Source organism: Larimichthys crocea, chromosome XVII (genome assembly GCF_000972845.2).
Source record: "Larimichthys crocea isolate SSNF chromosome XVII, L_crocea_2.0, whole genome shotgun sequence".
Lineage (NCBI taxonomy): Eukaryota > Metazoa > Chordata > Actinopteri > Sciaenidae > Larimichthys > Larimichthys crocea.
This window is the reverse complement of record NC_040027.1, coordinates 27,629,661-27,648,813: the sequence shown is the minus strand read 5'-3', so window position 1 is coordinate 27,648,813 and position 19,153 is coordinate 27,629,661. Positions and strand designations below refer to the sequence as shown.

The 19,153-nt window shown below is 39.0% G+C and overlaps 1 protein-coding gene across 1 annotated transcript in view; it reads right to left on the bottom strand.

The window, feature by feature from the left end:
• Positions 1 to 1,563: 1,563 nt before the first annotated feature.
• The window catches only part of naaladl2 (N-acetylated alpha-linked acidic dipeptidase like 2), a 504,703-nt gene continuing 487,113 nt past the window's right edge, over positions 1,564 to 19,153 (bottom strand). Inside the window, exons 18-19 of the mRNA XM_019256507.2 lie at positions 16,021 to 16,219; positions 1,564 to 3,072 (exon numbers count right to left, since the gene is read on the bottom strand). Coding sequence (XP_019112052.1) covers positions 2,829 to 3,072; positions 16,021 to 16,219 — 443 coding nt within the window. The 3' untranslated portion in view covers positions 1,564 to 2,828. The remainder of the gene's footprint in view (positions 3,073 to 16,020; positions 16,220 to 19,153) is intronic.

The following is a 19,153-nucleotide window of genomic DNA, read 5'->3' as shown; positions in this document are numbered from 1 at the left end:
TGCTGCAGAGACACTGAGAAAATGGGAGAGCGTGAGAAGTGGATGTGGAAACAGAGCTGAATGGCTGTAAATGCATCCAGCTGGAATTACTTTGTGTTGTGACGCCCAGTCGTGCTGTTTAATTTCACTTGTTTATGCTAAAACCATGAGTGTTTCTACCTCATCATCCCTGTAAGATTGTTATGGACGCTATACAGGATGAGTTTCTGGGTGGCCAAGTGGTTTGGCAGCATTTGCTATTTTCAAGTACTGGCTGATTCACATTGCATGAGATAATGAAGAAGTTTTGTCTTTAATTACTGCAGTAATTCAAATGTTTGTCTATAAAATGTAATTTTTATATTTTAGCATTTGCCTCCATTGTCTCCCATATTTATGCACATAGTTGTTGATCTCTATCATTGCCAACCCCTCTCTTGTTGGCCTGTTGCAGGTAGAAATGACCCGGCATGTTTCCTGTGAAGGACATGGAGTCACCAGCTGCTTGTTTTTACCCGACAGTCAGGAGTTGTACAAGTTCTATCAGCAGGAGAAGCTAGCGTGTGAACAACAAGGACATTGTCTCCCACCAGCTTCCCACCTGCTAACATTGCCAGGTACTGTGGGTGTTGTTTGAGACTCCAGGCCAAGCTGGAGGCATTGGTAACAATGGATTGAACCCAGGTGTCTGCAGTGATGAGTGTTTTTATGTCTCCGCTGCAAGGACACCCTCATACAGTCATCTATAAACACCCACCCACTTACTCTTTAGATGTTGTTCGCTGCTGGATAAAAACTAAAAGTTTCATTTTTATTGCTTCAAACATTGGATTTGTTGAATAGCCGCGTTCTGGTGTTTTGAATGTGTTATTGTTCTTTAAAAAAAAGCGACTAGCCAAAAGACGCCACACTTTAAAACAGCTAGGAACAGGTGTTGTTGGGCTGGCTGATATTAAACATGGCTTATTGCTTAAAAAGGTCCTTATGAACAATTGATATTTGAATCTTAATGGTTGTCAGATGAAACAGTTCCAATATTTTTCAACCTTATTCTCATGACTTTGGCCATTCAGATGCAAATATTGCTCTCTTCACCTTCAATTCAACAACAAGTTGTGTGAGCCTCCTAAAACTTTATGAATAAAGTTTAATTTTACATAAATCCTTGACGACATGCCTTCACTGCATAGGGATCTACTCTTCTAGGGCAAAAAAAAGTTGACATTGCGAAATACGTGTCACAATGTGTCATTTGCTGCTGCTGTGCATCTGTGTCTCTCTATCTCTATCACATGTTCCACTGCTACTGTAATCATTTTATCATTCATTGTAATTCATTGTCATTTTATCATTCATTGTCATTTTATCAGTCATTGTAATTGTACAATATGTTTGTGTTGATTTGTTCTGTACACATGACATCCTTTGTACGTCTGTCCGTCCTGGGAGAGGGATCCCTCCTCTGTGGCTCTTCCTGAGGTTTCTTCCACCTTTTTTCCCTGTTAAAGGTTTTTTGTGTCACTCGAACCGAGGGTCTAAGGACAGAGGGTGTCACTCCCTGTACAGATTGTAAAGCCCTCCGAGGCAAATGTATTTTGTGAATTAGGGCTATACAAATAAAATTTGATTTGATTTGATTTGATTTGACAACACCCCGAGATGGCACGTTTCAGTCAGAATTTGATCTATTTGGTCCAATAACATTTGGAAAGTCGAGATGATTAAACCATTTTAGCTCCATTCCAATTTCTAGAGGGCTAAACCAGAAGTTCGTGGCTCGGCTGGAGGAAGTCTCCAATGATTTGCATAATTTTATGCCCGAAAGCAAAACTTTTTTTTGACATCACACACCACTTAAGTAGCTTCCATTAGAATGAACAGAGCTCCTGCCTTCAATGTTGCATCCATTTCTCCTCAATACATCAATAAGCTGAACCACATGGAAAGTATTAGGAAACTATTTGCCTGTTTATAACTTGTTATGCTATTGTTTGCTGGACTGAGTGCAAAGTTAGCAACACTTAAGATGTTAGGAACACCATAAGACCCAGTTTATAAAATACAGAAATTTCCCTTTATGGGCACAAAAAACTATAAAAACAAGTAACATTGACCAAACCTGGTCTCTTTCCAGCTTACTTCTATCTCCCAGTGTGTGCAATTAAAGTGTAAGAAACACTTTCTTTCTCTAACATTTTGAGACAGAATATTTTCCGTTGAATCTCATTTTTCTTCATCAGGTAACTGAATTGGTGATTTCATTTTGTCAAACCTCCCGTGCTGGGACCGTGTCCAGGAAAGGATCGACAAAAGTTTTCTCCACAACAGAACAAGTGTCTGCTGAAAGAAAAGTAATCATCTGAAACTTTCCATCTGCCTCTTATTACTTGAAGAAGGTATAGTGCAATTTAAATGACCCCATTGTGCTAATATTATTTGCATATCTAAGAGCTAGTGTGCAACAAGTTAGTTTCAATACATTCATCAATCAGAGAACTGTTTGTTTTACCACCCTTGATATGAAAATCATTTTAAAAACTCTATTCTGGACTTTATATTGTCTAAATTGATTCAATTTTAGTTTGGGTATAATGGGGATAAATTATTCTATGGACTGGGAGTTTAAGTCTCTTTTCTGTTGAGCAGTGTCAGAACTCTTTAAGTGTGTGGATTCCTTCTGATTCTCAACTTTTCCAGGAGTATGACGAGTAAAGATGAGCTTTTGAATGCAGTCGGTCGGAGGGCCAATCGTGTTTCAATATTTACAAAGCGTTTAAACTTTATTGACTTGATCGGTGGCAGTTGTTGCTCTCAAGTGCATCCAAGCTCACTGGTGGGTCAGCCAGCGATCATATGTCATTTGGATAATTCTCAAACAAATCCAAGCCAAAACACACAAGCCGCTCAGCTGACCGGACTGCCCTGAGGATGAGAGACAGAGACTGGTTCACACTGCTGTGGCAAAGGACGTCCTTCTCTGCAGAGGTGTGTTTGACCACTTTGCTGGTGACGTTACAATGCAGGACGGCTTCCTGCGAGAACCTGAGGATGGAAAACTGAGGAGTCTTCCCTGGAAGGCTGTATAACAGGTTCCTATGGAGAGAGAGAGAGAGACAGAGAGAAGGAGGGAAGGGGGCTTCAATGAATAACTTGAGAATATGACTTGAGAATTAATCACTTTTTTATAAATCAAACATATCCTCTTTTCAACACTGAATGACAGCTCTGTTTGTAATCACTGATTTATGAATGTCAGAACTGAGCCTCAACATGGTCCATACAGTGTTGGCTACCCAGATAGCATGGCAGCATTGATGCAGTGTTGATTCAATGTTGGTCTGCTGTCTGGGGATTGGTTTAATTAATGTTATTTCAATTTTGGTTCAATGATAAAACAGCAGTTGATTTTAAGGTAAACTAACATTGATTCTATGTCTGTCTTGCTACTGTTTAGTTTCATTCATGGGAGGCTAATGTTGATCGAGAAGGCTGCATTAACTGGGGAACAGATTTGGAGTAAAAGCATGTCTTTGATATAAGCCTATTCAAAATGACGCTCTGGCTCACATTTGTAAAGTACCAAAGTTGAAGAAAACAATCTACAATCACAGTGACATCATCCACAATCGATAAGCTCTCATCCTCATATACTGTCTGCACAAACAGACCTTATCTGCTATTATGCAGACATGAGCAGAGTTTATTTTACATGCACAGGCCGAAACACTAAACTGTGAACACACCTGGTGCTTTTGTCATTTGGTACCTTTGATTTTCAGATTTGCTACGTCATTAACAACAAGCCCGAGTGGGTTAAAGTAGTTTGTGAGCAAACGCTAAAACAAGGTGAAGAAATAAAATGGTGACTTTAGAACTGAAATCCTAGAAATAAAATAATCTATTCAAATAAAATATAAAACCCACCCCAACTGGTCCTCTATGTTTTCAGTGATTTTTACCCATAGCAGCACTGTATCAAAGGTGTTCGTTAGAGTTAGGGTTAGGGGTTGGTCTTAGTTTGTGTGCCGTGGTATTGTATTGAAAATTCAAAATTCTGATATCATGACAACCATAAAGGCAACAAAATACATATTTAACCAACAGAAAAATATTACATTTAGCGTTAGGTCATGGCTTAATTCCAGCGGGCATAGATGTAACATAATTGCAGCCTTTCTAGTAAATGTTTCAAACCCCACCGGAAGCACTGTGTGTCAGAAGTGTCCCAGAAGAAGGTCTCCGCTCGGCTCCATGGAGAATACGTTGCTGTTCTATTTGTGACAGACATCGGACAGAACACCGTGTGCAAACTTTCGTTCATAAAATTATCCAAAAACAAATGAATAATGTAACATATTTATATATTTATAAACATGTAAACTAATTTAAATGTCCAAATCTGAGAAAGTTAGCAGCAGCGGGCAAAACACTTCTCCCGGTGGGGTTTAAGGGTCTCATGGAGAACAAACCAAACAGACTCAATGAATTCAAGTTTCCTCGACCATTCAATGTGGTTAATCTCAGTCGTGATTCAAACGGTGAAAAGATGCTGAATATCAGCACTTTCTGGTAGCAAAAAAAGTTTTGGGTCAGCCAATCTGCAGCCAATTAATCACTTACAGGCCAAATTATGCTGAACTGCTTTGATTTGACATTCAAAGAGTCACCGCACGTGAAAACTTTTCCAGATTTTGACCTCAGCTTAATTTTTGGTCACAAACATGCTGTAGCATGTGAATTATTGTCCTTTAAAGACCCTCTATCCATGTCTCTTTGTCTTCCTGTCATACTATAGTACACTATAGTACACACCACCATGCACACACACACACACACACACACACACACACACACAAACACAGGCAAGCCTTTGGGGGTAGCAGAGTAGTCATTTGTAGGTCAGAATGGCAGAGACTATGGAGTGTTGCTCTCCTCGGGCCTGAAGTACATTGATTTCTCTTAAAGTGGCTGAACGGAGCGTCTTAGAGAGTAAATGGAGTGATTCTTCATCTGTTAAGACACAGGTCGCGAGCTGTAGGGTGTGAAGGAACACTGACCTTCAGCACACAATTTAGACTCAAAGTCAGAGAACTGTGAAGATTCTGTATGTACCACACAACACCATTCTATGACACCGGTGAGGCTCCGCCTGTGAGTAAAAGGAATTCAGGCTATTTTTATACACGTTGACACCGTTAATTAATAAAGAAATATTTTTTAAATAGTTAGTTGCTGCAGCAAGCGACTGTCTCTGTATGTTCTGGGTTTGATTTTATCCAGCAGCCAACTCCCATAACTTAGATTTATGACGAGCACATGAACACGAAAGTCAGCAGTAGACTTTCAAATGAGTCTGCACTTTTATCTGCATTACCATATTGTGCTCTGAAGGATGGCATGTCGAATGCATCCTTTGGATTGTGTCATGATAATATGTTTGTCCATTAACAGTATGTATTTGTGCTGCGCAGAATCACAAAAACAATCCAGCTATCTATGATAAAATACATTTTACAAAAACAAAAAATGTTCCACAAAGTGTAGTAGTAAATGGATCTCTACATTTTAGAATACAATATTTGCATGGCAACTACAGGTATGGTTAGGATGAAGTTAGGTGGTTAAGGTATAGTCACTAAAACTAATGTGTCAAAAACAGTCACGGAAGTTGCTGCTGGATCAAAACCAGTGAAGTTCATAGCAGTAAAACCTAACCTAAAACACTACAGAGGCACACTGCTGTATTGCCAAATAATTTAATATGGATGTAACGTCTTGGGAAACTGTAATGAAAGAAAAACATTTACAACACCATGTAGACTTTGGAACATGATCAGCAGTAAAAATACATAAACATTTTGGATGATGATTTATAAACATACATAAAGTTGTTTAGTCAAGTAATTTTTGAATATAAGATGCACTAATACCAATAATACTAAACAAATATGTACTGAACTGATTTTAGTAATATATGCATTATTCGTGCCATGCTGAATATTGTATGCATATTTGGGAACATCCCTACTGTGAGCAAGAGTCAGCAAGAAAATCTGCTTTTTAAAGTAAGAAAGAGGCCGACAGGGGGAGAATGCCTTGCACTGGTGGATTGTTGAGCTCGCTCTGTACGAAGTGGAGTTTTTGTGCCCTCAGTCAGTATTGTGCTCACGTCTTGCACAAAGCTGTAACCCTGTAACAAGAAATAAATTTCGAGGATGGGTTTTGTTCTGCTGGGGGAACAAGTCTATCTAAAAACATTTTGCCCGGTTATTGGCAGGTGAGATATAAAGCCTGGTGTTTCTTACATTGAGACCATCATCCATCCATTGTCTAGACCTGCTTATCCTGTTTATTGTCCTAGCCTGGAGTTATCTGAGCACACGCTGGGCAAGAGGAAGGTACATCTGACCAGTTTACACAGGTCTGGCATAAGCCTTTTTTTCAGACAGGGATTCTTTTTCATTCCTGACTCCACCAATCTGTTCCAAGCTCTCTGTTAACATTAATGCAACAGCTCTATTCAAACCAAACAGTTTGGCTTTACTGCTCATCTGGAAACAGTTGCAATCAAATTACAACCCAGGTGTACCTTGTTTGTATTGCCAAACACAACAAAGCACTACATAATATATTACCATGGTCAATTATAATTCCCAATTCTGATTGGGTGGCAGGTGTGGATTAAATTTGAGTCTCTAAATGAATGTCAGCATTGAACTGCATGTAAAAGGTTGTGTTTTTAATTTTTATTTTAATTGTCGTTTATTTGTGTTACAAATTAAATAAAACATGTAATTAGCTCTACCTTGCAAACCATGAAATGTCCAACTTGTCAGGCATTAAATAACAAAAAACAAACATTCTATGTACACTGGTATGATGCTCAAAGCGCCTCAGAGCCAACGTGATCTTGTCTGCCCATGCCAACTGACTGTCTGTGGAAGTCATTTATGAAAGAGGACTTTTTGAAGCACCTCAGAGTGTAGATAAAGATGTTGGCTATCGATTGGTGTGGCCCTCGGCAGTCTGACATGCACTCTTAATGAAGGCCGTCTCCTGCCAGCTCCACAACACAACAAATTGGGTTTAAACTATGTCTACTGGTCCCAGATGTCAGTCAAGCAGGAGCTGCAGCATCTATTTAACGCTGACAGCTTCATGGTGTGTCCATGTGCTCTGGTGTGTTTTTATAAGAACTAATTTGTTTCTTTAAAATTGGAACATTTCAGTTTATCCTCGCTTTTGCTTAACTATTTTATTTGAATGAGTTCATCTTCTGGCATTAACCTATTAAGTAATGGTCCTGTCTGATTAATTTGAAATAATTGCAATGACAAATGATGAAGGTTTGCACACAGGACAATTCAACATCCATAATGATATATTTTCTAAATGCTGAGAAGACTTTGACAAATGTTCTCTGTCTCATTCAATAACTCGTCATTTCTGAGATCTTGGTGTCATTTTCAATCAAATGCTTATCTTAAATCAATGATTCAATCCTGCTTCATCACCATAGAAACATTTCAGGGATCAGACCATTTAATATCTGTAAATTGTTATGCATGCCTTCATAACTAGTCTGCAGGATTGGTTTAATTTCTTGGTTTCAGGCATAAGTTTTGATTTGTTAGAATATCAAAACTTATATTGTCAAACCAAAGTTGTGAGATGGAACAGAAACTTTGGCAAGATCCAAAATGTGAGTGATTCATATCATCCTAAACACCAGTTAGTACCTTGATTGCTTTCAGAGTCCCAATGATATCACACCAGTGCAGTAAAAGTAAACGTTGAAGCAACCATCAATCACCTTGGTGTGACAGTCATTTAAAGCAGCCGATCATTGGGGGTTATTGCATGTATTGCTCTAGATAAAGTCTACTTGAGCCAAACATTTAACCCGGTATATAAATGTAACAAGTGAATGAAAAGAGCAAGTTGCTGGACTTGATTGATGTTTCACCACTAGCATTGTTGATGCTGTTGGAGGCAATTCCAAGGCTCATATATCACGCGAGCTAAATGAATGCAAGCTAACAAGCTTCCTTGGCATATAACTGATCTGGCTTAGACATTCATAGCATCTGAGATATTATCATTAACACCCAACGTGAGTTTGATGTGTCATAGTTGATTTACAACAATTACACCAATATCCCATTTGTTAAACATGTTGAATGGTAATGATAATTAAACTGTCAGAAACCATTTTAGACATGGAGGCAATATACAGATCGCTTTGCATGAGGCAGTGAGTCATGTTTAAGGTAAAATGGACACTCTGTGCTGGATTTGATGGATGTTCAGGATGTTTTGAATTCAGTGACCTGTGTGTAACTACTGATATGATGACCTGTTCACCCTGCTGAGGGTCACCTTCATCGTTGATGTTTTGACTAGACTTAATCTGTCCCTGGTTGCCTCAGTTTTGTTCCTCATTTGCAATGCAGTTCTAAATCTCATATTATGAATGGCTGCTACTGTATGTATGTAAGGGGATTATATAAAAAATATACAGGTGTCAGATCTAATTGAAATACTTGTGAAAACATATTATTTCTATATAATTCAAAATTATTATTACTAGTATATATATACTTTCCCTCACACCAGTATCTGTGATGCACACCGTTCCCTCTCTGACAAGACCTCTGCTCTGTGATCTGACAACCCCTAGCATCTCATCTACAACTTCCATAGACTATTAATGGTTACAGAGGCATGTGGTGTAGGCGATGTGTTCGTTTAGGTGTTACATTGACATGCTGACATAATCATCTATCCAACACCTACGCTACACTTCATAGTTTATGCACGTTTGACAGTATAATAAGTGGACAGAGCTGGACCAGAGTGGGAGCCTCTGCGGTTATGAGATGAAGCCAAATGCATTTCCTCAAACGACCACTTGAGGCTGGCTAAAGAACAATCTCCATGCTAAAATGTCCAACTTCACAGCTTTTGATCTCTATAGCTGATTTTCCCGTTCATGACAACTGTTCAAATTATATTAAGGATTAAAGTTATGCAGGATTAAGAGCATGGTTGCTTTGATTGGCAGGTAGATGGCTTGTTTAAACACCCAGGCATCATTCAGCTGCCACAGCAGCACCACCACACTCTGAACTTCACATCGGCTCTTCAGAAACGTGTGGGTGTTTTATACAGTCTATGAGCTGGACAGAGTAAAATGAAACCAACACATAAGTGTCTTAAACCTGCTTTCTTTCTAACGGCCAGCAGGGGGCAGCTCCATTGGGTCTCACAAAAAAGTCTAATTGTATTAAGGTTTCAGGAGAAATGATCCTACTACTCACTTAATTTATAACCTCAGTAAACAGAGTCCTTGAGAGTTTATGGTCACAATTTCTCTTCATGCAGCATGATGTTAAATTTGTGTTTTAGAAGCATGTCTAAAGCGGCTCTCTGTTCGATGGGCAATGTGTGACTGGTCTATTTTTGACGGATGCTGTGTCTAGTGACACAGAGCAGATAGAGCTGGCTGGAAGTCAGACACAGCAAACAGCATGTATCCGATCAAAATTTCAAAATTAAACAGCCTGTGCAAAATTCCTACCCTAAAAAACAGGAAAAGGGAACCAATTTAACCATGTAGCCTATTTGTTCAAGGTAAAAGCACATAAAAAAAAAGAAAATGAGCAAATCTGTCTGGAAAGTCTGGTGGGCAAAACGCTGAAGCACTATGAAGTCGGGTGAAAAACAGACCTAAACAGCATCTGCAACGTCACGGAGCTGAGGGATTTAGGGTCTTTTGTGAACCTCTCACCTGACTACTGTGGCTTTACTCAACATCACTCCTCCTGCCACACCTAACTAGGTCTGCAAGGTTTGGTGGAGTGCAAGTTACGCAGATAAGGGTTTGAGGTACTGTGTGTGTGCATGAATACTGATATGCTTCACCTCTAATAGTGCAGCGATGTCAGTGTGTGTATGTGCTTCACCAGTTTCTGTGATTGCAATAACTCTCTCATAAGAAGCATGATATAAATAATCTAATTTTCAAGTTTCCTTAAAAAGGACAAAAGAGAACGAGGACGAACGTACAGATATATGCATCCATTCTGTGTTCACACATCAAACACAGACAGACTATACTATTTAACAAACAGTTGAATGTATTCATTTTTTGTCATGTTATGAACAACTTATCGAGTTGTATTTATGAACTCAGCCACTATGAGGTGAAGGTAGCTCAAAGGTAGAATTCGACAAATTTGAGTATTAAAGTTATGTCTTTACTTAGTCTTTATGAACTTGAGTCTGTTTGACACTAGATTTCAGTTTTGTGTTTTAAAATTAAAAAGAAAAGTTCTTATTACAACACATGGTCTATATAAATGATTTATATAATTGATTAAAATTATATACAGTATAAAGTACACTGAGTATTGATCCCGAAGTTGAGCAATAATGCAGTTGTTCATCTTTACGGGCATTTAAAATTAAACACAGTGAATCTATCCACTGACCCTGTTGGTGTCCGAGAATAATCCTGAATCTCATTCCAGCGTCAGCAGTCAGCATCTTTGAACTGAAATATTTACAACTGGACCGCAAACAGGTCTGCAGTGAATTACCAAATACCCCTCACAATATCTTATATAGTCTGATTCACAGTGGATGGGATTCTCTGTAAAGTGTTTCAAGGCTCAGCATGAAATTCAACGAGGCTACTTGATACAATTATCATTCACAGAACCACAAAAATACAAATCAGAGGCATCATTGTAAATGTGTCTTACTGCACTGCACCAAAGTCTGATTGTGTGTTTATGTCGCTTAAAAATCCACATCAGGTTTTGTTGTTTAAAATACCACATAAAGCATCATTGTAAACATTTTAAAGACTGCTCACCACTCTTAGTCTAATTGTCTTAGTCCTGTGAGGGAATGGTAACTTTCCTTTATAAATGAGTGCTATTAAGCCTTAATGCTTTCCGAGCATGATGGAGCAGCTAATTTTAGCTTGGATGCTAATGGCAGTCGAGGACAATTAACATGTCTATTACTGCCATAAACTGTGAATAACACTGAACAGCAGAGAGGCCATTTATTCTGTTGGAATCTCGTTGAAAAGTAGACAGCTAAAGTGCTGTGGCGGAAGACAGAGTGTGCAGCAGACACTGTGAGGATGCTAAAATCAAACCGAACGGAGGTGTTACTATTATGAGATAGAAATATAGTCGCAGAGGAAAAAAGTCTCTGCTATCAGTCAAGGTCAGCTGTCCTCCAACTAAATGTGATTTGATATGATTTATTGTGTTTATTCTTTAGCTGGACAGTTTGACTAAAATAACTTCACCAACTAATCTGGAGCTCTCACTTTCTTGTAAATTCACTGTGTGGAGCCAATGAATTACTGCTGCCGTGCCCTGAAAAGCTACTGCTGCTGGGGAAAAAAAAAAAAAAAAATCAAACACTGTTGTCTGTAAATTACGCCCATTTTCCCTTTTTTGTCAGATGGAATAAATATGTGTTCACTGTGAAGCTCAGGTTTTATGCTACATTATTGCTCCATATGTAGAACAAGATGAAAAAGAAGTGGAAGCACCCAGTGCAAGACAGATGCTGACAGCAGATTTAAATCATGGCTGTACAGTATACGCATGTGATTTAGGGACTACAGAAAAATGATTAGGGCATGGAGAGGCGGGGAGGGTTATGTATTTCTTATCTTTTTGGTGACTGTAAATTTCTAGGACTTTTAGAACTACAATATGTAAGATATTTACTGTATTAAACATAGAATGACCATGCCATGTCATCTGCTCACTACCTTCTTGACAACAACACTACAGTGAGTTTGTTTCTGGACTAGATGGTCTGTTAATGTTCTGCTCCGGTCTGATACCACACACGGCCCATGTTGATGTTCTTTGCCAGATATAAAACGTACTACAGCCTTGCTATTAAGCTAATCAGCAGATTTCATGTTAGATTCTGGCCGACCTAAAAAAGCTCCCTGAGTAGAAGCGTGGTAAAACACAGATACATATTGGAGAGTAGAGCCCAGAAGAACTCAGAGTGCCTTGTTCAATATTTCACAACCCTCCACTGTTTTGAATTCGGCCTGCAGTACCAATTATAACCATTAGATATCACTATAGCAAGCAAAGTTGTTTTTTTTCATGTCAAAGAGTGCATAGAAAATGGAATGCATATATATGAATTGGAAAGTTGTTCATATTTTGTGTTAAATAGTTTTCTACTATTACTATTTTTCTTCTACTACTACTACATATTGTAGTATTCTGTTATACAATGGGAGGAGTATTAGGGTCAGGCATGAGGGTGAAAGAGGAGGCAGATTTTTTCATTTTTGAGTCCAAATGTCGAGAATGGAAAGATAAGAGTCAAACTCCCCACGGTAGCACATATGGCTGACTCTGAAAAATGGCTTTTGTAGATGAATCGGTGAAATTGTACTTCAGAATGAGTTTTAGTATCAAGGAAATTCTCTCTCTCTTTCAGCACATAAACACAGTATGGTGATGTATTAGGACTTTGAAGAGATTGAACAGAAAACTGTGTCTGATCAGAAGGAGAAACTACAAATTTGGAAGAGGTGGCGATAGCCTAAGGAGTTCAATTTTTTCAGAAAGTTTGACTTTACTTGGGAAATGCAAAATAACTCACACCCCCTTTAGGCCTAGCCCTAATACTCCTCAGTGTGGTCCAGGTGAAAATGAAGTTGAAGTTTTTATGAACAAATTTGAAAAGTTCAAGATGAGTTAGTCATGAACCGTGCCATCCTCCATCCTTTTACATTATGTGATTAACATAATGTAAAAATAACACAAGACAAACTGCAGTGCACAATTAATATGTTAAAGACAGAGAAAAGGCTGAGGATGGAACTTGCTGACCGACAGAATATGTTCTAATGCAGTTAAACATGAGATTCAGCTCCACTCCCCAAACCAATAACTTTCGTACAATCCTTTCCTGTAACTCTAAATTTGAATTCTGGGCTTGGCCTCAGGAATTGTTGTCCCAGATCGACTGCTAGCGTCTTCCAAATGTTTCTCAGACAGAGCAGGGACTGTTTGGATGAGTCACGGCTGTGCAGGCTGGGGGCCTTTGTGTTCAAACAGGTGTAACCTACCACCTTGTTCTTTGTCTGCCAGCTTGTTCTGAATAAACCAGGTTTCCACTCCTTTCATTCAGCACCAGCGGGCCACCACTACAATCACTGAGCTCAGTATTGTATTATTTCTCATTATTATGTCCTCATAATAAAAAGGTGAATACTAAATAACTACAACTTTCTGAAAGGCCTCTTTAATTACCTATTAGACGACACCGGATTGGTTTAAAGTGACATTTTCTACCATAAAAAAAGATTTCAAATCATTGTGATGCTACACTGACTTGTTATGGAGTGAACGGTGCCTCACACCATTAATGTTTCACTGATTCTGGTGAATCTGGATCATATTTTATGGAAAAATGTCTTCTCCAGCTGCTCCTCTTCAACTCTCTGTGTTATTGTTTGTACCACAGGCGTTTTTGGACCACTAGGAAGAGGAGGCTTTTTAGGCATGGGACATGGGGAAAATGCATACAGGGAGAAGATGCTGAAATGGGCACCAGAACCAGAGCTGGGAGAGCGGGCAGCATAACTGGGCTCAGCAGAGACATGGCAGATGCAAAGAAACGAAAGAAAATGATGGAGGAAGTGAAGAAAAGGAAACTAGAGAGTGACTGAATGAGGCCGCCAGAGAAGAAATCTGGACTGACTAAAAGTCAGTCCAGATTTCTTGTCTGGTAAGTTGTCAACTTACTAGTTTTTGATCATAACTAAGTCAATACTAACAAATGTACATGTACAGTGGTACACCTGGATTTCTGCATTAAAGATCTTTTGGAATGAAGGCATGAATATAAATAACTCCAGATAATATGCAGCTAGTTTTAAATACTTATTTATTGTAGGTTAGTTTAATTCACCACAGACATATTCTATGAGATTATCATAATTCATATTTGTAGCAGTGCTGTCCTGTGAGAACCACATATCTTTAAAAACTCTTTAAACTTTTCATGAGCTCAGAAAAAACTGACCTGTTTTCAGCTTTGGGACAAATTATTTTCTAGCTCATCCAAGAGGGTTTTAAATCGTTTAATTGGCTTAAAAAGAATGAGTATTTTGTAAAATCCACTGCGGAACACTTAATCCTTTAGTTTATCAGATAAATCCTAATTAAAAAACAAATACAAATAATAAAAATAAAAAATAACTCGACAGGAAGGGTATGAAGAATTGCGACCTGAAAAGTAACTTAAACTCAAACTATGTAGCGAAGTGAAAAGTACAGGATATGCCTCTGAAAGGAAGGAATAGAAGTATAATGTTGCATAAAATGGAAATATTCAAGTACAAGTACCTTGAATTTGATCTTCAGTTAAGTATTTGAGAAAATATGTTTGATATACTCATCTGCCTTCAAGTTCAAATCCTGCCACCAAAGGTTTGTCACTTCATGAAGAGAAATCACTCTCACGCTTGTTTCTTGACTTGGCCCGCTTTCGTCATTTTTCAGTATCGCATTCCACAAATCACTTCTAATAATGTTACTGCTTGACCTCCAGGAAAACACAATATTTTGCTAAATGCGTAACCAAGAAGACCCTGAGCAGACTACTACATCTATTCAACAAAAGTATGTGTTCAAGGTTCATCTGTCTTTAAAATGATGAGTCATGGATGAAGTGCGAGGCGAGCTGAGCTGAGCTGTGACTAAGTGCAACAGCTCTTACCTTTGGGGATACAATTGAAAAATCTCTTGTTGTTTTTCTCATGAATACTGTACGCCGTGGAGAGAGAGAGAAAGGCAAAACTCACACTCAGGACAGATATCAGACCATGAAACTGTTACATTACATTATTAACTAGCATTGGGAGACGCTAGACCCTCCTGCTGTTTTTTAGGTTCACCTGTGTTAGATTTAGTAAACACTTTTAACTGCACTAATCTCAACTATTAAGCTGCTGCAATGTTACAAATACTGTACTACTCTAGTCCAAATAAAGTGTAACCCCATATTGTATTACACTATCGAATGCAACAGAAGAAGACTCCAATTAGTATGCATTTTTCATCTACATATCTATGTCGATGATACGTTACTATGGAGCAAAAACAACGATTTGTTTCGAAGGTCCCCTGCAGAGTTTTGACCAGTAGTGATATTAACTTAGCTAAGTTTGTAGAAGTGCTGCCTTTTTACCATTCGTTTGAGTAGGGGTCATCCAATCAGATGCTTAGACTGGTCAAACCTCCACAGTCAACCTGAAATGTCTCTGAAACTATCCTGGTGGATTCATGGACTAAACTCTGATACCCTACCTGTTGTGTTCTGGTTCTATTAATTTCATGTACTAGCTTCTAACCTTAGTTAGTTCAGTGTGGAGGATTTAGTGGTAACTAACAGTGTAGTTGCTGCATTACAACCCCCTCACCACAACCTGCCTTCCTAGCATAGGAGGAATGACAAACATGAGAGGCCCCATCTAGAGTCTGTTTGTCTGTTCTGGGCTACTGTAGAAACATGACGGACTACGTGGAAAAGAACCTGTGGCATCCATAGATATAAAAGTCTCATTCTAAGGTAACAAACACAAAATTATTCTTAATTTTAAGTGATTTTACACTAATGAAAACATAGTTCTAGAAATGTATTACATTTCAGCCATATTCTGTAAATAGACCCCCTGAATCTTACACACTGGACCTTTAAGAGCTGCTCACTGGAATGGAAAATAATACAGAGAAGAACTGCTGACCCATAAAAGTGTAGTCTGCATGACCTATGTAATATTTCACCAGAGAAACAGAAAGACACACAATGCTAGAAGGAACTTTAAGATGTCTTATAACATTTGAAGATTTTCCATACTGAGCATGTGTGTGTGTGTGTGTGTGTATGTGTGTGTGTGTTCTTGGTGGGTTGGCAGCGTACCCATTATCTCCTACAGCACTGTTGAAACTACTGAGAAAGTAACTCGTCTCCTACCTGTACACTCCAGGTGGTGTCTGTGGGATGATGAAGCTCTTCTCCAGGTCACGGAGTACATCATTCAGCATCCGCACGTGGGAGGGATCGCGCTCTTTGGGGTCATTTGCTGGCCGCATCGTTTCTGATTGGAAGAAAGCTGCGTGGTCCCTCAGAGAGGAGGCTGAGGACAGCAGGGCCTGAGATACCATGCTCCTCTCTGCAAACATATGTAGGGAGACAAAGAGACACAGCAACGGAGCCAACATGTGAAAAATATGACCTATCTCTAAGGTATGTAATATATTTTTAGTGCTGTTAATTCTGCATAACTTTATGCCTTAATATAATTTGAACGTGAGTTCTATGGAGGATGAAATGTTCTGTAGCCAGCCTCAAGTGGACGCTCGAGGAATTACAGTTTTTGGCACTTTGGCGCATTGGCTTCATTTCCCAGCCACGGATGTTGGTGCTTGATTTGGATCTGATCAGCTGGTACTGAGCTTCTCCTTGCCGTTGGTTAATTTAGTGAGCTAAGTTTTGAACTACAGAAGACATTTGCATTTGTGGACAAGAGAACCAGAAAAGCTCCTTAATCATTGCGCAGAATAAACCTTGCACTACAGAAAATATTCTTTTTAATCAGAAACATTTAAATATATAAATGCAGACAACAGCTAACAATAAATTAATCATTGCCACACATTCTGAATTAACCCTTAACATGCTGCTGGTCCTGTTTGTAATGATCATGTTTATCATTATATACTGTATGAATTTAACAGTATCCCAAAATAATGAGAATCAGTCCTTGACCTCACACACACACACACACACACACACACACACACACACACAGTTACTCACACAATGCTATCCTCATTAGCCTGTGAACACAAAGCTGGCTTGTTTTACAGTACATTTGGCACTGCAAATCAATTACCTCACATTAACAGTTAATTGGCCTGTATTATTGGCTTGAGCCGACGGGCCTGTGTGTCTGTTGTGTTACTTTGTATGAGGACAAAGGTTCATGGTCAGATGCCTAACTCTGGTTTACATTCAGTTAGTGACAAACTGATGCTTTAAGAGTACAGACAATAATTTATTATTTGATATTAGTAAAATGTTTCAATTGTCCAATAAAATCTTTCTCTCTCTCCTCAGCTGAACCTTTCCATTGATCTGGCCTTTCACCATGACAGATGTATTCCTGCTGACGTGGACTGAGTTCACCTTTTAACTCGAATGAAATGAATGTATCTTTAATCCTGGATGAACTCATCTGTAATCATGTTCTGAGGCATAACTCACAATGTGAAAAACGTCTACATGGCCATGTAGAGACTGCACTGTGCTCCTCATATGTAATGACAAAAGTTCTCACTCCCAGCTCGTCAAATACTGTAGCTGGTAGATGGCCCAACCCTCTGCCGTTGTGTCTGGACGGTTTGATGTGCTGTCAAAGTCAAGTGATGTGGTGTAAGGAGCAAGACAGTCCACATATGGAGTTAGGTTGGACGGATGGGAGGAACAAACAATTTTTAAACTAACTTAGTTTTCCTGAACCTAACCAATTTGTTTGTTTGTTGTCCATTCTGGGCTACTGTAGGTGATGCATGGAGGTTCAACATAGAGTGTGGAAGAGGAGCTGCAGTGTCTGTAGATAGAAACGTCGCATTCTAATGTAACAAAAACATAATGACTCTTATTTTCAGGTGATTACACACTAATGACAACAGAGTTACGCTCATTCCATTTCGGCCATATTCTGTACATAGAGCCCCCCAAAATCTCAGACCTTACTTTGCGTTTCTCTGGATCAGAGTGTCTCACTTTAGGTCGGGAACAGAGCGTGACTCATTGGAGAAGAGAGGGGAAGACAGTGGGGACAAAAATAGACAAAGAGAACTGTTCTCTCCTACAAATTTAAATGGCTGTGGCTCCTCAGAGCCAGCTGGGACTCATGAAATATTGTTTGATTGTTGTAATCCATCACATCTTTTGACACACAGGGACGTGTGTGAGTGTATTTGTATTTGGGTATACAGTTGAGACTCGGCCTCCTGCGATAAGAGCAGCAGAGAGAAGAGAGAGAAATACAAAAGAGCTGCAGGGTGACGCTTTGATTTCATGGAATATTTTTACTTCTTAGTGCACCTACAGATGTGATTCTCATTCTGCTATATTGATATAAGTTCCTAAAGAATCTTTGCTCTGATTCTTGTTAGGAACTACAAAAACGTTGGGATTTTTAGGCTGCCATGAAAAGTAATTAGTCATAAATGATGTGACTCACTCATGGTTTATGTTCTATTCTATTCTTATGATCTATTTGCAGCAGGCCACATGCATAATATATACATGCATATTCTCTTGGTCAGATTCATAATGCTGCATGTTTTATAAATCTAAGTCAGTGTGACTCACATGCCCAAGCCCCATTGCCGCTCCTTCAGTTTGAATACATGTAGTCCTTAATCAGCTCTTTTGCATATGAATGCCTCTGCTCCACCTCTGTGCAACTCACCTACGAGCGTGGAGATCTTCAAACAGCACCAGAGCTGTCAGTCTCACACACAGCCCAGCTATTTATAGCACATGTTATATAAATAATTCATTAATCATGAGATATAAATTGTTATTGGCACTGTATTGTTGCTGTATCTCCATCATCATCATCGTCAAACATCGGTCATGATTCAGGTTGTAGCTCTCGCATCGAAACATCACTTCACAATTAAGGATCATGTGAAAGGGACACGTGGGAAATGATTAAAAAAAGAAAAAGAAAATACAGAATACTCATATGGCCTCAGGATCTCTCTTTGTAGCTCTCTTTTCTCCTGAAACTGATTTGAGGGAATTTTGTCTGTGACTGGGGAAATCAGAAACATTGCGTTTTTGTGCCATGCAGCAGATGCTTTGACATAATAAATGTACTTCCCGGGCATGAAATTGTTTTAGGCGATAATCATGTTTTGGTGGATCCCTACATACACTGGTTTTTGCCTGTGGATGGAGGCCCAGTAGATTCAAACTCCCCTCTCTGGAGTCAATGAGTGGAAAAACAAAGCATCTGTCTTAATGAATTCTCGCTTATAAATTTGAAACTGGTTCCAAGTTGAATCAACTATTGATACCCGATCTTTAC